This window comes from Berghia stephanieae, chromosome 8, assembly GCF_034508935.2.
Source record: "Berghia stephanieae isolate SIO BIC M18660-M18661 chromosome 8, UCSD_Bste_1.3, whole genome shotgun sequence".
Classification (NCBI taxonomy): Eukaryota; Metazoa; Mollusca; class Gastropoda; order Nudibranchia; family Aeolidiidae; genus Berghia; species Berghia stephanieae.
This window is the reverse complement of record NC_088367.1, coordinates 29,007,177-29,029,542: the sequence shown is the minus strand read 5'-3', so window position 1 is coordinate 29,029,542 and position 22,366 is coordinate 29,007,177. Positions and strand designations below refer to the sequence as shown.

Below are 22,366 nucleotides of genomic sequence, written 5' to 3'. Positions count from 1 at the left end.
ATTGAATCCAATTGCAAGGGCCGCGTCAAGCCTTTTCAGTCTGCTCTCGTATATTATTATTGATTTGCATTCGTGATTACAACCTATGAATAGCCCTCTATAACACATCAAAAATAATCGTGATTTTATAAGCACAATGCTTCCGCCCAATGACAATAAAAGGGTACAATAAAAAGAGATATAGATGACCTTTTAATACCTTAATCCTTAGAATTATCCCCTGCATCTGGTACAATGGCAATAACAAAACGTTTGTAAAATGTCGATTAGAAATAAAAACTTACAAACATTTCACAAATAAATCGTTTTGGCTGTCCTGTTAAATTCAAGTTTTTACATTTATCATGTAGTTTAGGCATAGTCGTCGGATCGGATGGCCTCCAGCTGTGAGTATCAATCATTATGTTTTGACATCGTAATACATAGAATAACAGTACGTTTAGTGGATATAGCGCTATATATAATTGTTGTTGTTGTTTTGTTTTGTTTTGGGGGGGTGTTTGTTTTTGTTGGTTTGTTTGTTTTGTTGTTGTTGTTTTTGTTTTGTTTTCTTTTCTTCTTTTTTTTTTGTTGTTTCTTTTTTTTTTTGTGCGTGTGTGGGGGGGGGGGGGGGGGGGGGGGGGGCGGGTGTTTCATCCGTTTAGGGATATAACCACATGTTGTCTATATGGGTGGTGCTGAGATCTCTAAATTGAACAAAAGAATGTATCTTATTCAGAAACTTTCAGAATTTGACATAGACAAAACGTTATGAACCCTTTTTTATAGATCCGTTTTGGAGACCGTTATTGCTTTTTGTATTACAGCATGGTGCGGAAATACCAGTATTTGCGACATTAAGAAAATTGATCGGATAATTCATAAAACCAGGAGTTATACTCACCCAATTTCCAATGTGGAAGAACTGTTCAAGAGATTTTGTCTAAGTAAAATGGAGAAAGTTATGAAGGATGCCGATCACCCCCTTCACAAATATATTAAGTTCTCCATGAGGAGCCGTCGCCTCATATCTATAAAAACAAAGACAACAAGTCACCTTGATTCATTTTTACCACATGGTTTTCGAATTTTTAACGCGCAACTGTGATTTAAATTAAATACTATTTTTTAAATATACTCACACAAGTTCGGACTAGAGGCCAGAGGTATTGTCTATCTCAATTTATCAAATTAATATATAAAGTGTCGATGTTGGTTCTTGGTTGTATATTTTTACATTTTTGTGCATTTTGGTATCTAAGGTCTATTCCAAGGGCAGACTGAAATAACCTAGGCGTTAGCTGCAATGCAGCGCCACAAATTGAGCTCATGCGATGTGAATTGCTCAACGGCACACAGCGCATCGGCAGGTGTTCTAACTCGGTTCCTTTCAGGTATTTTCAGGTACGAAGCAATGACCGCTGAGCTACGCTGCTCCCTATATCTGCCATTATAGTATCTGAAACATACAATGATTACTTGTAAGATATAATGTGTCTTGACATTAATGGCGGTTAGGCGTTGTTAAACGTGATAAGTAATTGCTTTAATAAAAATAGATTTTTCCCTTAGCCCGTCTGTGTGTTATGTGTAATAAACATTGTTTTCAGAAGTCGTGTATATGTTTGAAGATACTTCGTTCGTAAAATAAAGTAATGATGCCTATAAGGTGACTTAAACCCTATGAAATGAGAAGTCGGAGGTCGGTACGATAGATAACATGCCTACTTGCCGAATCAATAAGTCAATCAAACTTTGATACCAATGCCAAAGCAGACGACAATAAAAGGAAAGCTCTGAGTTTTACCCTCACTTCCTGAAATTTAATGTCATTTATTTCCGTCCTTGCATTTCAGAAAGGGGTTTATAACAAGTTCAATTTGAGTGATTTGAGTCCCGGTTATCCATAACGTTATACCCACCATGTCGACAAAGGGGTCTTACAGCATGACTAAAAGTCTGGTCGATCAAAGAGATTGTGAGGAAGCACAAGGGGAGCGCACTGTAAAGGTAAGACATTTATTACTGCCGTTTGTTCTGGGCTTTTTTTTTAAAAGGCAGAAAATCTTACAATATGGCTAATAGTTTGGACGATCACAGGGATTATAAAGAAGCACAAGGGAGCGCATTGTAAGATATTCCTAATTGTCACCTGTTCTTAGTTTTCTTTAACATAACAAAAATTACTTACAATACCTTCCAAAGTTTGTACGAGCACAGAGATTGAGAAGAAGAACAAGACGAACGGACTTTAAAATCAAAATACTTTATCCTGTTCTCGTATTTCCATTTGTGCTTTTTGTCTTTAACAATTTGACCAACATGATGATAAAAATGGTTTGACAACATGACTAAACCATCGACACTAAAATTTCTGGACAATCACAATGAATAGGTACATGGGAAGAGTAATGTAAATATAATATAAGACATCCTGTTGTTGTTTGTTCTGATTGTCTTTAATGTTACGACCAACATGACAAAAGGATCTTGCAAAATGAATAAAAGTTTGAACGATCAGAGATTTATGAAGAAGCACAGGACAATGTGAAAGTAAGACATAATATCTATCATTGCTCTGGTGTACCGAACAATGTGACCAAAACATGTCAATCAAAAAAGCTCATAAAACATGGTTAAAAGTCTAGACGATAACTGAGATTATTGGGACACTCAAGGGGATCGCATTGGGTAAATCTGAGAAAAACCTGAATACAATTGCAAAAAGAATGGCACCCAATAACGAGGGCTTTAAAGTCGTTTTAACGATTTTAAACACTTTCCGTCAGATCTAAATAACAATGTGAAATTGAATGTAAGCTTCAATTTTATATATAAGAAAACAGATAAAATTTCCCTTTTGTCAACAAAACAGGATGAATGAAACACTACAGACGAGTGAGATAACGTGGTAGTGGTCTTGTTAAGATGAATCATGACTAGTTTAGTCATGTTGAATCATCTTGACAACGCCACTGTTTTCTTATATTAAATTGAAGCTTACATTCAATTTCACATTGTTATTTATTTCTTCGAGCTTCGAGCAGCAACATCTACATAATCCGTCTGATCTTATAAACCAAGCAAACCAATTGAACAATAAAAAGTGGTCCTTCAATATACCGAGACCCATGGAGCCGCAGCTTGCCCGGTGTCTTTAGCCTTAAACAGACAACAGCAATAGCGTGCTGCCTCTTGGATAGGACGCAAGTATAAAATATTGTTCAGTACCTTCTGCAAAATCAGAGAGACCCAGATATCCAACAATCGCTGGGTGGACGGGGAGGATCAGAAAAAAAAATATTGACTTCACTCGACATCGATCCGGGACCCTCACCGTGTGAAGCCGTAGCCATCGTTAAGTTGTAGCCTGACACTGAAACCCAAAAAGACTGGCATTTGGACGTCATTATTTGGTTTTTGCACCGCCTAGTGAGTTGTTAGTAGTGTTCATGGAAACAAGTGGTCCCATTGGTTGAACTATTGAATACAACTCACGATTTGTTTTCTTTTGTGGCCAAACACCGGCATTTTGACGTCATTTTTTGGTCAGTGTCCGGCTATAAGTTAACAATGGCTACGATGAAGCGAGTGCACTAGCAACCGAGCTATCAGGACCCAAATCAGACAAACACCTCGACTGAATTCAGGGTTACCGATAGGACTCTTTGTCCCTATAAATTGAATGCAGATGACGTCACTCAGGTCTTTGTTATTGGGTTGTGTTTTTTTTTTTCTGTTTTTTGTTTTTTTTTTTTTGTTTTTTTTTTTTGTTTGTTTTTTTTGCCATCCGTGTTTATGAGTAATTCTTACTTAACTGTATTAACCAGACTATAAAAGTTCATGGTCACACATAGATCTGTGTTTTGGTCCGTTATACTTCCGGATGGCAATGTTGTGAGCTTCTTAGCCAAGCGCATACTATCTATAACATGGCTTTACGATAACATTATGTATTTACACGCAATGCATCTATTTTTATGGAAATTTCTCAGGGTCATGTGACCTGCCAACTTGTTCTGACAGTGACTGGAGCTGTACTTGGATCATTCCAGTTCGGTTATGGAATGGGTGTCACCAACAATGCTGAGAAGGTAACACAAACGGATGTGCATGTGTATGTGTCTGCGCGCGCGCGTGTGTGTGTGCGTGTGTGTGTGTGTGTGTGTGTGTGTGTGTAGGAGAGAGAAAATGCGTTCATGTGCGAAGGGGGAAGGGAGTTTGTGTGTGTGTGTGTGTGGGGGGGGGGGGGGGGGGGGGGGGGGAAATCTTGGTAGTTAGCATTCTTGAAGACTATGTTCACTCCCTTCAATGCAAGTCACCGCCACTCTGATAATCTTGCATCAAGATCGACCCTACTTAATAACCTTGAGCGTGTTGTATGACACTCGTTTAAATACTAAATGCAAAGAGATGAAAGAATCGTATAATAAACTATTCTTTTGCGTGGCTTCCTATGCAGAACGTGATCAGAATCAACCTGGGTCATCACATAATTAGTTATGACCTATTTTTTGCCTAGCATCATAATGGAGAATGTGATATTAATCTAAATCTTTATCTGAGGGATTCTATACATTCTCACAAACCACTCAAAGAGGCACACGTCCTATAACCCCCACACAATATTTAACTAAAACGGTGTATATATAATAACCCCTAGAACAACAAATGCCATTTAAATGTTTGTATATTTACTTTTTCTTCCATTATTTTTATAGGGATAGAATTCAACTGTTACAATTATAGGTAAAGATCTCTGAGCACGTCTATCGGATATCGAGTTATCTTTATCGTGCCCAATAACGCAACGAGCTTGCGAGTATGTGTTAATGCACGATAAAAATATGACGAGTTTAATAAATAGGTATAAAGAAATAAAAGAATAGGTATATTCCACCCCTTCAAGTAAGATTATTAGATATTTTGTAACAAATGGTATGGTATTGGTACTTCTATTCACCATAATTTGTACCTTTCTCTTTCTGTTTGAATGACACTTTGATCCAAAAGGAAAAAAGTTGGATTTGTATTCATGAGCACCACAAGATTATTTTAATTACCAATCAGCTGCCTTTTACACCATATTTCACAAAGATAAAATGTGCAGAAATACTCTGCAATCGTTGATATTCAACGCGTTCAAAGCATTGTTCAACGATTACATATTTACAAAGAAATGATAGAGTTTTCCAATGAGAGGGTGGAATAAAAATAATTATGAGCTACCCAGGTTGATTACCATCACATTATGCATTGGGAAGCTGTGCAAAAGCATAGTTTATGACTAATTATGAGATTACCCAGGTTGATTACCATCACATTATGCATTGGGAAGCTGTGCAAAAGCATTGTTTATGACTAATTATAAGATTACCTAGGTTGATTACCATCACATTATGCATTTGGAAGCTGTGCAAAAGCATAGTTTATGACTAATTAGGAGATTACCCAGGTGGATCGTTAGCCACAATTAATTCTCCATGCATAGGAGATTTGCATTGCTTATGCTTATGGCAGCCACATTTAAATAATGAAAGAAAACTTACGACACCTCAGTTAGATCTTTTTGTAGAAATTCTACTCCTAGAAATGTTTAGCTTAACCCGTTCCTTATCACCCAAAGGAAAATCATCACATTCGTTACGATGCATTCAACAATTTTCATTTTTTTAATTTCTTTTGTTATAGTTAAGCTATAAAAACTCGACACTTTGTTGCAGAACTCATTTTTCTGAACTGAATATAGAATAATACAGGTCCTACTCGTTACTATCTGAAAAATGTATCTTTGTGTTGGGTGAGTGTGAAGTTTCGGGTATAATTCTGAAAATAGCTGGTAAGGAGTGTGAACTGCAGAGCACAATCGACTTCATTGATTCAATAGATTTGTCAATAGGAAGAGTGTTGAGGCATGATATGCGTTCAAGACTTTGCTATGCGGCTATGTGGTCTTGTGGTATGACACTCGCTTTCGGATCGGAAGGTCCTAGGTTCGAGTTGAGTCCTTGGAAAAGGCTCTTTATTTATATCCTCTCACCATACTCAGGTATAAAACGAGTACCTGGCCCTTAACAGCGTTGTCCCTGTCGGGGAAAAATTGTAATATCGCCTAACAGATTTTGAAGGGTCGTTTGATCCCATTAAGGATAAAACTATTTAGTTAATTGTAAGGAATATTCTTATTGTCAATGATAAATACGAATTGGCCAATGGGTTTCTGCTGATCTAAATTTTGGAGATGAGAGGCTGTTTGATCTGAATTTTAAGAATAGAATCAAACCTTTTTTTGTGTTTTTCTTTTCTTTGTTAGATTGATTTCCGTTTGTATTGTTTAATTTGGGGAGATTTTTTTGTTTGGTTTGTTTGCTTGTTTTTTGTTTTTGGTTTTTTTTTAATTCTTTTTTTTTTTGGTCTTTCTTTTTGTTTTTTGTTTTTGTTTGTTTGTTTTTTTTGATGTTTTGTTTTTGGTTTTGGCTTTGGTTTTTGGTTTTGTTTTGGTTTTGGTGGGTGGGGGGTTTTGGTTTGTTTTGTTTTTTTTTTTTGTTTTTTGGCTTTTCAATTTATTTGGGGGGGGGGGTAATTATTTTTGTGGCGGGTTTTTGTTTTGGTTGCTTGTTTTTGTTGTTTTTTTTGGTTGTTTTTTTTTTTTTTTGCTTGCGTTTTTTTTTTTCTGATTGTTTGTCTGTGTTTTTAGCTGTTGGGGCTCAAGTTCTTTGTTTATTTTTGTTTATTTTTTTTTGTATGTGTTGTTTGTTTGTTTTTTAATGTATTTGGCTTTTATCTGTAACTACCGTACAATCTACCATTGAGCGTTTGGTTCATCTCCCACATTTCTCTAATCCAAGATTCATATCTATATCTTTTTCCTTCCTTCTCCACACTATCATGCAAATCCTTCAGTCCATCAAAGCCTTTATGAATAAGACGGAAGTGGATAGAACGGGCACAGGTTTCTCAGATGACGCGCTAAAGAATCTGTGGGCTTTGGCTGTGTCCATCTTCGGGATTGGTGGATCTTTTGGTGGCTTCTTTGGAGGATGGGTGGCCAAAAATCTGGGAAGGTACGATATTGCTTAAATAAAATAGTCACAATATGACGAATATAACTTACCAACACAAAAGCTATGTTTAACCTTGGACTTTTATAGTCTGATTAATTAAAATAGGGAAGAAAAGTCGTGAGGTCACACCTCTAACGTTTACGGTTCCTAAATCCTTGGAAGTGTGTGTCTAACCAGTCATTCGGAGTTCTAGTAATGGATAGATTTACATATTGAATCAAAAGGTGACAGAACTATTTCAGTTGCAGGATATATAAGTAGATGGATGATCTTTATTGACGATAGTAGTATTATAGGGACTCTTCATCGATCATTCGGTGCACTCTTCGTGCAACCAAGAGATGACGTCATACCAATATGGTTAACAGGAAGTGACGTCATCCCAATTGGCTGACAGGAAGTGACGTCATTCCAATATGGTGGAAGTGATTTATTCAAAATTGGCGTCAATAGATTAACCGGTAAAGAATGTTTGTAATATCGATTAACATCGAATGATTTTTAACCCAGTGACATGATGGAGGTTTGTATAATTTTGATGACACAGAAGTTTTGGATCATATCCGTTGCTATTCTTTAATTTATAGATCTGCATCGATAAGCATAGGTGAGATTGGTGGATACTAGATGTCATAGGATTAAAATGATCCGGTACTGTTTGAATCTGTCAAGTGGTCCCATTCGATGGATGATTGTCTCTAATGTTTTATTATCCGTTGTCACGGGTCGAATGGATACCAAAATACCCGTAATAACATGGCGTCACGTACTTAATAACACTCACGTTAATCAATGTTGATATATTTTTGAATATTAATCATAGGTTCAAACTTACTCAAAATAGATCTCACATCTCTATTCGGATTTGAACTTGAGAAGTTTTGGTGCGATAGATAGACAGACGCCTTACAATTTGATCAATAAGGAATCGTCGTGTGAACACGACACATGGTCAACCGTGATCAAATGAATTCGTCGTTTTCTTGCCAGCATTGTTTTCTGATACTCGTAAAGACAGAGAGCAGGGGAATATTCTTCGTTCAACCGTCACGTCTTATTGATGTATATATATATATATATATATATATATATATATATATATATATATATATATATATATATATATATATATATATTCCGTTTGTGTTATTACCTAATTGACAATGTTGCTTTGTTAACAACGACCATCTTCACGTGTAACACCCCCCCCCCCCCCCTCCTTGTACAGATTTTACAGTCGAATTCAATAAATGGATTACAGCTGCTCTAAATAATTAGTTCGAGTTATTTAGTCATATATTTGTGCATTATTAATCACAAGACTTCGCGAAACGGTTATAGAAAAGTAATACTACTATACTATCAACTTATGTGATTTTAATTATCTGTTCTCATTGCACACTATCTACATTTTAAATATCTCATTTTATTTTGTGTCATCTCACCATGAGCTTAAAATTTCTAGCATCAAAAAATATATTTCATTGTTTAACTAAAAAAGATCTTGAAATTTCGACGTGGCGTTACGATCGTGTTACAGAAGAATCTTTTTGTACCTGTATTAGACAAAGTGATAATTGCGAATAAGCATCAGTTAACAGAAATTTTAAACTATATAAAATTGGTAGAAACAGAAGAAGGGACAGCCAGGGGCTATTCTTTAGGAAGACTTGAAGAAAGGGATCCGCATTGGGTATTAGAACAGAAATTCCGATTTCTTCTTGGTTTTTTTTTCATCGATCAAGGCAATGATTGAGACCGCTCAACAGGAATAGGACAGACACATAAGTGTTCTGTTTAATTTCTTTTTTTTTAAACAACAAAAAACAAAACAAAACAAAAAGTTCCCCTCTTTTCCATTTTCTATCCTGCTTCCTCCTCCTCCTCCTCCTCCTCCTCCTCCTCCTCCTCCTCCTCCTCCTCATCATCATCATCATCATCATCATCATCATCATCATCATCATCATCATCGTCGTCGTCGTGGTCGTCGTCGTTATCGCCATTATCACTGACACCATGAAATATATACCAATACAAAGATAATAGATATATGTACATTGAAATAACGTATAACTCAGTTGCCTATTCATCATTTTTAATCTGCTTCATGTGAAAGGACAATCGTTTGCGGATTGGAAGGTCCCGTGTTTGAGTCTCACCCGACACATAATTGAATCCTCGGAAAAGGTTCTTTACTCACATTATCTCACCATACTCGGGTGTAAAAAGAGAACCTCGTCGTTAACAGCGTTGTCTCTGTCGGAAAAAAAATAATATTGCGTAACAGGCGACAAATCTCGTTCTACATATTATGTATTGCTGTTGGTTAGGGGCCCTCGGAAAAAAAATAATATCGCCTAACAGGCGTCATATATCGTTCTACATATTATGTATTGGTGTTGGTCAGGGGCCCTTTTAAAGCGCTTGGAGTACGTTTAGAGGATCGAGACGTTTTGGTAATGACAGACCATCTATCCATCAATCAGTGAGAGCCTCGTCACTATGTGAATACCAGCAGATGGATGCAATAGCAATAATACCCGAGATGTGAATGTTTTCATTGAAATGTCACGTATGATCGATTAAATAGAAATACGATTGATAAGCAATGCCCACACGAGTTAAACCCAGCATCATGTTTCAGTCATATTATCTTTACCCAATATCAAATATCAATTTTCGAAACATTTTGATCGCGCTATTGAATCATCTAATATCTGAATCACTCATCACCATCATCATCATCATCATCATCATCATCATCATCATCATCATCATCATCATCATCATCATCATCATTATCATCACCATCATCATCATCATCATCATCATCATCATCATCATCATCATCATCATTATCATCACCATCATCATCATCATCATCATCAACATCATCATCATCATCATCATCATCATCATCATCATCATCATTATCATCACCATCATCATCATCACCATCATCATCATCATCATCATCATCATCATCATCATCATCATCATCATTATCACCATCATCATCCACAGAAAACGAGGTAGTCTATTCAATGCCATGCTCGGTATTGTCTGTGCTGCTATGTTATTTGCCAGCCGAAGAGCAGCCACGTACGAACTGTTCATCACAGGGCGGTTCCTGCATGGATTTCAAACTGGTAAGTGGCAAAGTAGAAAGCGGCGGGGGCTGCCTGAAGCCCGAAATCGTGGAAATTCTAACGAAAAGATGAACATGGAAATGCTTTGGATTGGAACATAACAGACGCTACAATGTTTACTACATTTTATTTTATTTTTTAATTTCTTTTCAACGTTCTTTTGTTCATATTTGTGCTGACGAAGGGTTTGTACCCAAAACGTTCATTGCCTGAACTGACTGTTCCCATCCGTAGCCTTTCCATTTTCACTTTTTCGTTACTATTTTAAGTGACAAAGTGAAGATTTCATTTACGACTCTTCACTTCAAAACGCTGGGTGGGGTCATTTAACCTCCCATAGTGGGCAGGACAAAGTGATACCAATAATGATAGAAGCCTTCTGCCATCGTTGGTGATAGTATGCTGGTTGAAGCTGAGGACTGTAAAAAGGTAATAAACAATTGATTAATATAACAGCTTTAAAAAAAAAAAAAGAACAAAATACCAAAAACGGAACCTTTCGTGTTCTAAACACTTCTTCAGCTAACAACATAAAAATAAAAAAACGAAAGAAAACATAAATAAATTTCTAAAACAAAAAGATTGACGACAGAAAATGTATTTATATTTTTATTTTTTTGTTGGGGTATATTGTTGATGTTTTGTTGGCTAAAGATGGGTTTTGAGCCCGACACGAATTGATATTGTGTTCTTTTTTTTAAAGGTGTATATTCATTTTTGTTTTTTACTCTTTACATGTTGGGCATGAAGTCACTTGCTGTGTCTTCTCTCCCCTTATATCTTTTTTCCAAGTTACTTTCTGTCTTTGTCTTGGAATGAGATTACTTGGTTTTATCCTGGCCCTGATTGGACACCCTGGTGGGTAGGGTATCAGGTCAAACTTATAGTTAGGGTTTTTGGAGATGATATTTTTTGTCTTTTTAAAATCCTCTCTCTGTTTTGTTATTTTGTTTTACATATATAATGATTTGTAAACTTTGAGAGTTTTCCTCTAAGTGGGGACTCAAACTAAGAACACTGATAGTATGCTCTTGGAATCTACATCTTTTCCCTTCTTGAACCAATTCGTCTCTGTCTTGTCTTTACTTATGTGCTTTAATTGTAATTATAGAACTTTTTTTACTATCACATTTTCTTCCTTTTTACTGATATGACCTGAATGTGTCCCATGCGCCGGAAAACCCTTAAAAACAAAACAAACAAAACGGTTTCAAAACGGTATTATGTCAGGCGGCTTAACTGCAAAAGAAAAATTCTGAATTTTCTTCGCCTTGTTTTATTTATCTAAAAATATCTATATGAGCAAGGACTTTAAGAAAACAGCATTAAGCCAATTTTCCAACTAATTTATTTCAGGAATCTACACAGCTATCACACCCCTGTACCTATCTGAAATCAGCCCCACTCACATTCGAGGAGCTGTAGGTGTGTTAACCCAGCTGGGCGTGGTCACCGGCCTTTTGACAGCTCAGGTTTTGGGATTTCACGTCATACTTGGGGGCGCCAATTTATGGGACATTCTTGTGGGTATGATCCTGGCATTGATACTTTGGCTGTTGTTGTTGCTACTGTTGCTACTTTTACTACTGCTGCTGCTGCTGCAGCTACTACTACTACTACTACTACTACTACTACTACTACTACTACTACTATACTACTACTACTACTACTACTACTACTACTACTACTACTACTACTACTACTACTATACTACTACTATACTACTACTACTACTACTACTACTACTACTACTACTACTATACTACTACTACTACTACTACTACTACTACTTACTACTACTACTACTACTACTACTACTACTACTACTATACTACTATTACTACTACTACTACTACTACTACTACTACTACTACTACTACTACTACTACTACTACTTACTACTACTACTACTACTACTACTACTACTACTACTACTACTACTACTACTACCACTACCACTACTACTATTACTTCTACTAATACAACTGTTGCTGTTGTTGCAGCTACAACCACAAATAGCACCAGTTTACTACTACAACATAATATTTCATATACTTATACGACAATCAACTTCTGTATGTAAGCTCCTAGCTATAGGCACTAACGGAGGTCGTAAGAATATCATTACAAAAAGTGCGCCTAACAAGAATCTTGAACTGTATGCTGTATATATGGAATGGAAATATTATGAAGCATTTTGAAGTGCATTGAGCTTGTTAAACCTGTGATATTGCACTGTATAAATGTTCATTTAATATGCAGGGTGTCCATAAAGTCTTTCAATGATTTCAAAGTCTTATTATTCTAAAACCCTTTTAGATATTTATATTTTGTTTTCATCATCTTCTATGCTGTAGTAGTGTGGAGCCCGGGATGGCCGAGGCCATTGGGGCACCGGCTTGGATCTCCTTTCGTCACATATCAGGGCAGGCCGTTTAAGGCGTCCGCTTTTAGGCCCGACATATGGGATGGTCCATAGACGGTCAACTGGAATTTCTCCTTTGCCCCCGATCTGCCTCAAGCACCCCCACCAACGACAAGGAAGGGAGGTGCACCACGGAGCATGCCATTGCCCTTACAGAACATATTGAAGCAGGGATGGAAACTGCAAACTGGTACTGTATTTATAGACCAATCAGCGGCGTATGATACGTTTTGGTGCGAAGGGTGAATTCTCAAACTTGCATAAATCATAAGGTGCAAAAAGACCTTGCAGTTGTTCTTCAATCTCGGGGAAAAGACAATTCCACGTCGCGGTTTGGAGACACTACGACAAAGTCAGGAAACTGAGGAATGGGGTCCCTCGGTGATCTGTTCTGACGCCAATGTTGTTTAATGTCTACATTAGCGACATGCCGAAAACCTCCTCCCTGAAACTGGGATACGCGGACCACTGGGCGCTAGTTACTCAAAGTAAAGTGTGGACCTGTCTCGAGAGCGTTCTCAGAGAGGACGCCACCAGATTCAAATCCTACTTTGACAAATGTTACCTGAAAATGAACACTTCCAAAATCGTGGCCACTGCATTTCACCTATGCAGTGGGTGGCACACCGGTAAACTGAACGTCCTCGTCGGGGACCAGCTTCTCCCATACGAGCCGAATCTGAAATACCCGGGGATCACACTGGACCGCAGACTTACCTTTCGGGTGCATCACGAAGGAGTTGCCAGGAAAATAGAGAAACGTAACAGTCTTCTGATTAAGCTAGCGGTATCAACTTGGAGTGCTAGTCAAGCGCTTCTGAGGACGTCTGCCCTGGCACTATGCTATTCCACCTCGGAGTATTGTGCTCCAGTGTAGGTTTAAAGCAAGAACGTTGAAAAGTTAGATGTAAAACTTCGCAAGTCCATTCGCAAGTCGGGAACGCTGGCAAAAACGCTTAGAAGATGGGGCCCAATAAGGGCAGCAATCAAGTCCCCCGATCTCTGGCGGAATACGAAGTCCCAGATTTGAAAGTTTTTGCCAAGATGGGGGTCATTTAAATCGATCGATATTTGAAGGACGAGTTTTCTGGCCAACTTTTTAAATACGTGTTTTTTCAGAGTGCGGCAGTTAACTGGTTTAGTAACAGGTAAAGAAACCTTTGTGGTCTTTACATTTGGGTCTACCTCCATTATAGTAAGATATTAAACATGATATGAACATTTGGGTCTAGCTCCATTATAGTACGATATTATACATGATTTCTCTAGGGATTGCATTCTCAATATGAGTCGTTGGTTTTGGAATGACTTTTCGAACTTCTTTCAGAGCGTGTTCTAAGTATATTGTGAACAGAATCGGGCTCAGACTATCTCCTTGGGGGTCCCGATGTTACTTTCGAACTGCGTCTGTTTTGTGGCCCCGTATATCCTTGGTTGTATCTTTGTGTTGCTGAGGAGAAATCGGATTATTCGGAGCTCGTCTTCGTCTACTATGTCTGTTAATATCTCCAAAAGTTTTCCTCTGTCGATCGTATCAAAGGCTGCGGACATATCGATTCCGGTTATTGTTATCGATATGTTTTCTTTGAGTGCCTTTGCTGCCAACCATTTATGTGTCCATACAACGTCCGATGTGCTTCGGTCTTGGCGAAACCCGCTTTGGCTATGTGATAGATATTTTTCTATTTTCGGTCTAATTCTGTTGAGGACAATAGTTGACAGTGTTTTTCTTATGGTATTCAGTAATGTTATTGGGCGCAGGTTGTTTACGGGTCCTTTCGTTTTTCCTGGTTTTTGTATTGTAATTAGGACACCGCTGTTTATGTCCCAGTCTTTGTGTGTTGAGAATGTTTTGTTCATTATGTTTGCAATGCTCATGCAGATGATGTCGACTTTATTGGATCAACACCAGCAAATATAGACATCATACAAAATACCCTCATGAAATATAACCTCCAAGTCAATGCCAATAAAACCGAATTTACAACAATATCGAGGAACAAAGAGGAATGGAAAAGAACAAAGAAAGTCGGCTCACTAATTGGAGACACCGAGGATGTACAAAGAAGAAAACAGCTATCAAACGCCGCACTCAGTAAACTCACCAATGTATGGATTAGAGGTGACAAAATAAAGAGAAAAACCAAACTGAAACTGTACCGTGCTCTTGTAAAACAGGTACTTCTGTATAACTGCGGCACTTGGGCGTTGACAAAATCCGAAGAAGAACATCTGGATGCCTTCCATCGCACACAGCTAAGAAGGGTACTGGACATCAAATACCCAAAAAAGATCTCAAATGAATCACTCTATAAGATCACAAAAGAAAGACCAATCTCCCTTGACATTTTACAACAACGATGGCAACTTTTCGGTCACATACTACGCAGGGACAAAAACATACCAGCTAACCAAGCCATGTCGGGATACTTCCAAAAACACGGGAACCTTTTCAGAGGAAGACCGATCACAACACTCCCTGTGATCCTAAACAAAAACCTCACAACACTTGGACAAAGCATTAGTCTCATAACGGCAGGGGACCTTGAAAATCTGAGAACCCTAGCAGAGGACCGGCATTATTGGACCAATGCTCTTTGTTACATTAAGTGATAACTACTTTTCGATTATTTCATTTTCCGAAATAAAATAAATCAGTAATATAATTCCCATCGTTGTTATTGCCAACGCATGGGATATTAGCGTGATCCTCATTTACAAAAACATCTGAGAAATATATATTTAACACTTCAGCCTTTTCCATATCAGACAAAGTGGTTGTACCATCGTCTTTTAGCAAGGCGCCGACACCAGTTTTTCTTTTAAGTTTAGAATTGACATATTCCCAGATAATTTTGTATTAGCTTTACATTCTCGAGCCAATTTAGATTCATGTAATATAATTGCATCTGATATAGCAATTTGAGTTTTATTTCGTATTGTTACATAACTTTCGTAATTAGATAGTGATCTATGTTTCACATATTTTTGAATAGTTTTTGTTTCTTATTTATCATGTGTTTAACTGCTTTTGTCATCCACATGGGTTTACTAAATTGACGTTTAACTTTAAGAGGAACATATTTCAATTCAGCAGACTTTATCTTATCTCCAAATACTGACCAAGCATCATCCACACACATGTCTTCTAAAGTTTCCCAATTAACAATATCCATTTCATGTCTACATGCTTCATAATTACCATTATAATAATCAAAATAATCATCTTTTTTCTTACAACAAACATGTTTGGGTAAATTAATAGAGCTAGAAAGTAGATCATGGTCACTTTTACCGATTGGCAGGAAGGTGGTTAATATTATCAATCCAACTATCATCGTTAACAAGAAGTAAGTCTAAAACATTACTTGTCTGATTATGTCTGTCTTTTTGGTCTTCTTACCATTTGTTCAAGAAATGCATCTTGGGTTGCCTCCACAAATAATTTTTCAGGAAATGCATGATAAGGTTTAACCCATTTAATTAGTGGAAAATTAAAATCACCTGTAATCAAAATACAGTTAAATGAGTTGCGATTAATAGATAATAAATTTGCCTTAAAGCTATTAATTAAATTTAGCTTATCTGAACAATGCTGTCTATAAATACGTCCGATAAGATACGATAATTTATTATATCTGAACTGAAACCAAACACTCTCCTTTGTCATTTCATCAAAATAAAATTGTTGAGAATCTATAGTAGAAGAAATATAGATCATAAGGCCTCTTCGAGGATCACTGTTTGTATATAAGGTATATCCAGTAAGATTAAATTCAGATTCAATATCAGTGTCGGATCGATTTTTTGACATTATCTCAGTAACACATAGAATTTTGTGATTCTACATGTAAATCAAATAATCAATTTCTGCCATTTTGTTTAATAAACTATCAACATTTGAATAGAACATTATAAAATTACTGTTTAAATCTAAAATATCAGCTTCATCATCACTAGGTTGAATACATTCGACAACCTTGTTTCCTAGTCAATTATTGAAATTGTAGTTGTCAGTTACGTCGTGATGTTTTTGACTTTCTCTTGTTCTTGTCCCACGATTGTAATAGGGAACGTGATGTCTTCCAATGGTCAAGTTTGGAGGTCTTGGGATGTCTCCATCTGATAGGTATTTGCTGCAGGTTGGGGTGTCAGGGTTGTTAGATTTCATATGGGACTTTCTGGATGCTGATGCTGATTGCTGGGTACTATGGGAAATTCTGGCCGATGTTGTCGTAATTCTGGAACTTTTCTCGGGTGTTTTATGTGGAACGCTGGGATTTTCTGTGATATCATTGAACGACATATCGTCAGTTACCTTCATTTTGTTGCCATCATCAGTTTTGACATAAAATTTCCCGTTCCATGTCCAAGCATTCTGTACAGAGGGTTCGTTTTTTCTTATTTCTTTCAGCTTATGGACGTTAAAAGTCTGATTAATACAATTTAGTGAGAACTACTCATAAAAATGGCTGGCTAAAAACAATACCAAAGAGCTAAGTGACGTCAATTTCTCTCTATCTATAAACGACTATCTGGCTATAGGCTGTTACAGATCTAACAAATTATAACAAGAACAAAATGCTTAGAGCAGGTTGTGAATACATCAAATTATATAGATATTCAAATTAAATTGTTTTGATGTTATCCAGGCTCTTAATAAATGATGTCATTTTCGGCCTCATGATACCAACGACCATTGCAACCGGTGGGATGGTTATTACAATACATTACTTACATAATGATAATGTGGGTTATTTTTAATATCAGCTTCCACTGACCTTATCATGAACGCCGAATCCGAAGGTTTGAGCCTTATTGTTGGGCTTATGAGTTTAAAACATGCTGTCATAAAATAAAGACTATCACAAAAACGCCCCCCCCCCCACACACACACACACACATACACACATTCACAGAGAGAGATCGATAGAAAAGAAAAACAATGACAGAGATGTGGATAATAATAATAATAATAATAATAATAATAATAATAATAATAATAATAATAATAATAATAATAATAATAATAATAATAATAATAATAATAATAATAATAATAATAGTAATAATAATAATAATAATAATAATAATAATAATAATAATAATAATAATAATAATAATATAATAATAATAATAATAATAATAATAATAATATATTAACAATAATAATAATAATAATAGAGATAAAAATAATAATTTCTCCCCTTTACTTAACTTATGGAAAAACAAACATCAGAGCACCTTTACTAAGACTTATGACTAACCTTAATAGAAAAAAATCATCGGATCTCGAACTAACCCTAATAGAAAAAATGATGACAAATTGAATAAACGCCTGACAAAAGACCAACATTGAAAATACAAATTGAAGGAATACTGGGGATGTACGAGCTTTCGGAATGTCTCCCCTTTACTTAACTTATGGAAAAACAAACACCCAAGCACCTTTACTAAGACTTATGAGTAACGCTAATAGAAAAAAAATCCTCCGATCTCGAGCTAACCCTAATAGAACAAAAGTCCCTCGGACTGCTTTGCACTACATTTCAATACTTTACAAATCAAAATGGCGGCTGAAAATCAAAACAATGCTCAAACTCCATCTGTCAACTTTTGATTGTTCTTCCTGTCGTAAAAAAGCCAAACTGACAACTTTTTACAGTAACGAAATTGGTTGTTTTTGAGAGTGTTGGTGTCGTTTGTATGTATTTTATGATATCTGTGTGACTCAACGACCTTTCAAACTCATTTTAAATTATAAAAGGAAATCAAGTTATCTGTTTATCTATATGTAAAAAATACATTTCTAATTTTCAAATCTTTCAGTAGAGTTGTGCGCCGTATGATTTTTTAATTGACTCAAATAAGCACAATGTTCTCCACAAGGCTATATTTTTTAAAGAAAGGATTGAGATAGACCATACCTCTGGCCTCTAGTCCGAACTTCAGTGTGTATATTGAAAAAATAGTATTTAATTGAAAATTGAAATCACAGTTGCACGTTAAAAATTCGAACACTATGTGGCAAAAATGAATTTAGGTGACGTTTACGTGTTGTCTTTGTTTTTATAGATATGAGGCGACGGCTCATAAGAAGGAGAGAGAGAGAGAGAGAGAGAGAGAGAGAGAGAGAGAGTGGTGATGGGAGAAGAGAGAGAGAGAGAGAAAATGGGGGGAGAGAGAGGGGAGGGAGAGAGAGGACCGATTTTTTCTGACCCCCTCCTCCCCTCACCCCCCCCCCCCATCACCCTCTCCTTCCGCCCGACCACCCAGCAGTTACTGTAACTCTGTATCTCTTGGCCGAAAGTACTTTGAGAAAGACTAACGATATGTCATTTGGGTCTAATACAAATGATATTGTCTGTTTGAAGCTAGAGAGGTCAACAAGAAAGAACACTCCTGGTCCGTGGATGCCTGGTGGGTCTGAAAGTCTTTATTTTTCTACTTTTATCCAACAGTTTTCAACAACCTTATTTTGATTTAATGGTGTGTTTGTTTTTCTTCCTGACCACCATCATGCAGGATTGTCCGCTGTGCCTTGTGTGGGTCAGCTGTTGATTCTTCCTCTGTGTCCGGCCAGCCCTCGGTACTTGATGATCTCACAACACGACGAGGATGCCTCTAGAAGAGGTAGGTACCAAAAACTTTGTGTGTTTTGTTTGTTTTTCGTTTTGTTTTGTTTTCTGGGTTATGGGGGGGGGGGGGTTTGTTGGGGTTTTTTTTGTTTTTGTTTTTTTTTTGTTGGGGTCTTTTTTGCACTTTTTGTATTTTTGTTGTTGTTGTTTTGTTTTATTTTTATTTTGTTTTGAGGGGATTTTTTTGTTTTATTTTTTTTTTTGTTGTTGTTGTTCTTTGTTATTCTTCTTGGGATTTTTTGGGGTTGGGTTTGTTTGTTTTTTCTTTGGGGGGGGGAGATGTGTGGGGGGGGGGGGGGGATTTCCTATGCATCAATTCCTTACTGATTCACTGCTTTCGTCCATTACTTATTCGCAAATTACCTCAATCCATTGTTTAGTTTTTGTCTTAGAGTCTTTTTTTGCTTGTTTTGTTTTGTTTTGTTGGCTTTTCTTTTGTTTGTTTGTTTTGTTTTTTGTTGGTTTTTTTTTTGTATTTTCGTTTCGTTTTGTTTTCTTGTTTTGTTTATTTTCTTTAGATTTTGTTTTCGTTCAGTTTGTTTGGGGGGGGGGGGTGATGGTATGTTTTTTCTTTGTTGTTTTGTTTTGTTCCTTTTTTCTGCGGTTTATATTTTGTTTGTGTGTTGGTGGGGGGGGGGGGTTGTTAGAGAACAGGGTTGTGTTGTTTGTTTGTTGTTTGTTGTTTTTATTTTCTCTTTTATTTGGGGGGGGGGGATTTTGTTAGTACGTTGTTTCTTTTGGGGTTTTTTTTTTGTTGTTTTGTTGTTTTTATTTGTTGGTTTTCTTTTGGGGGTGGGATGAGTTTTTGTTATTGTTGTTGTTGTTTCTTGTTTTGTTTTTTGCTTTGTATTGTTTTGTTTAGTTTGAATGTTTGCTTATTTTGGTTTTTGTTTTGCTTTTACGTTTGTTTGTTTTTGTTGTTGTTGTTTGTTTGTTTGTTATTTTTTTTTGGGGGGGGGTTTGTTGTTTTTCTTTTCAGGGGGGGGGGGTGGAGTTATTTGGGGGGGGGGGGGGTTTGGGTTTTTTAACCCGAACGGCTCTTGATCTCTGTTACCTAATGTATAATATTACTATGGTCACATAAGGTCAGTCTTATATATCTAAGATATATACTAAGATATGTACTAAGATACATTAATATCATAATATGAGCATTAACTTTTGACTACGGGACCTGGTATGAGTGCTGTTTTCTTTTCTATGGAATAAGGCGATCAATTGGGATCGTGGTCAGTCTATGACGAGCCTTAAAGGAGACTTTGGCTTTTTTTGTATGTAATGGTGACCAGTTTAGGGTCTTGCGCATCTCGCTGATGCTTTCAGTCCTCCTGTAGTTGTTACAAACATTCCTACATGCTCTGTTGCAAATTTTCTCGAGCTGTTCCATCTGCTTTTTACTCTTGTGGTCCTAATCATATGCACTATAATCTAAAATTAGCTGTACAAAGACTTTATAGCAGGTTTCTCTGATGTTCCTTGGACAGCTTTGTACATTTCTTCTTAAATCCAAGTTTTGTATTGGCCTTTTTACAAACTTTATCGATGTGGTGCTGCCAAGACATTTTGCTGTCAAGAGTTAATCCAAGATATTCTGATTTTTGCGTTGTCTCCAATTTTTCCAGTGTATATATTAATCTGAACTTAATATTTTCTTTTTGTTCGTGATACAAATTAGCTGGCAAAAAGTCAAATTTTTAATCCTTCCGTTACTTTACTGGGCATGTCATTGATGTAAAAATAAACAAAAGAAGGGGGTCTAAAACTGTTTTTTGAGGTACACCTGACAGCACTGGAAGTGATGATGACATTTTGTTCTCAACCATGACTCTTTGGGAACGTATCAAATCAAAAGCATTGATTTAATCCCTGCATGGGTGGTTTTTGAGATCCCATAATAAGCTTGTTCAGGAGGCTTTGGTAGTGTATTTTATCAAATGCTTTGCTGAAATCCAGTAGAATGGCATCTGTCTGGCCCCCCTTTATTAATTGTATTAGCACAACCACCACAAGACGTGATCAGTGTAACTCGCATGAGCGATGTTTGCGAGAAAGCCAAAATTTGACATCAGTCATTACGTTGTGGCTGTCAAGGTGTTTCATCATATTGCTTTATATTAAGTGTTCCAATAGTTTACATGATATTGATATGAGAGATACTGTCCTATAGCTTTCAGCACTGTGTTTGTCGCCCTTTTTGAATATCAATGTAATGTGGGCATCTTTTCAGTCTTCAGGAACTTGACCTTGGTCCAATGAGGCTTGGTAGAGAAATATATAAATGGGTGCCAACCTTGTAACAAAACGTTTTTTTAAGAATTTAGCTATTATGCATCTGGTCCAGAGGCTTTATTTTCATTGAGGTTTCTCATAAGCACGAGAACACCTTTCTTAGATACAGTGATTTGCTTCATCCGGTCTACTTTTTATCAAGACTAGTTGAATAAACATTTAAGTTGTTTTGTTGTTGACTTGAAAATTTATAATAAAGTATATTATGGTCCTGAAGTCAACCGCTGACCGTGAACCGAAGACCTAAATCCATCTTAAGTGCTTGCCTATCACCCGGAGTAAACAGCCCACACATCCTTACCATCACTCATAATTTTAACACAAATGATTGAAAACAGCGCATCGTTTCGTCAGGTTTGGCGGTTTGATTCCTTTATCAATGTGTCTAAATATAGTGAGAAACACTCACTAACTGGACCTGACCTATTTGGGTGTTTGATATAATATATACAGAGGGTATCTCAGGCCTTTTCATACAGGAAATAAATAGTCAAGGGAACGAAACGGGGTAAATGGCAGGAAATATTATGATTGGCTAATGCTTAGTAACGGGCGTACCATCAATTGTTTACAGTTATGGACTTATGCATCAATTAAGTATTTATCACATGATTCATCCAATCTGCCTTCTTCAGTAGAAACTTCCCGCCTGCCCTACATTAACACATTGCGTCAAAGAACCAGAGACAGTAGATCATCTGGTTGAGCGTTTTGTTTTGCGGGTTCGCGATTTTAGATCGCCTGTATTTAACTTTGTTTTTGTTTTTGTTTTGCTTTTTCTTTTGGTTGTTTTGTCTTTTGTTTGTTTTGTTTTGTTTTGTT

General features: G+C 36.7%; 1 protein-coding gene across 1 annotated transcript in view; it reads left to right on the top strand.

The window, feature by feature from the left end:
* Positions 1–311: 311 nt before the first annotated feature.
* Positions 312–22,366, top strand: part of LOC144978969 (solute carrier family 2, facilitated glucose transporter member 1-like) — a 33,726-nt gene continuing 11,671 nt past the window's right edge. Inside the window, exons 1-7 of the mRNA XM_078925588.1 lie at positions 312–386; positions 1,836–1,989; positions 3,975–4,073; positions 6,883–7,043; positions 10,068–10,192; positions 11,549–11,719; positions 19,143–19,250. Of these exons, the coding sequence (XP_078781714.1) occupies positions 1,903–1,989; positions 3,975–4,073; positions 6,883–7,043; positions 10,068–10,192; positions 11,549–11,719; positions 19,143–19,250 (751 nt within the window). The 5' untranslated portion in view covers positions 312–386; positions 1,836–1,902. The remainder of the gene's footprint in view (positions 387–1,835; positions 1,990–3,974; positions 4,074–6,882; positions 7,044–10,067; positions 10,193–11,548; positions 11,720–19,142; positions 19,251–22,366) is intronic.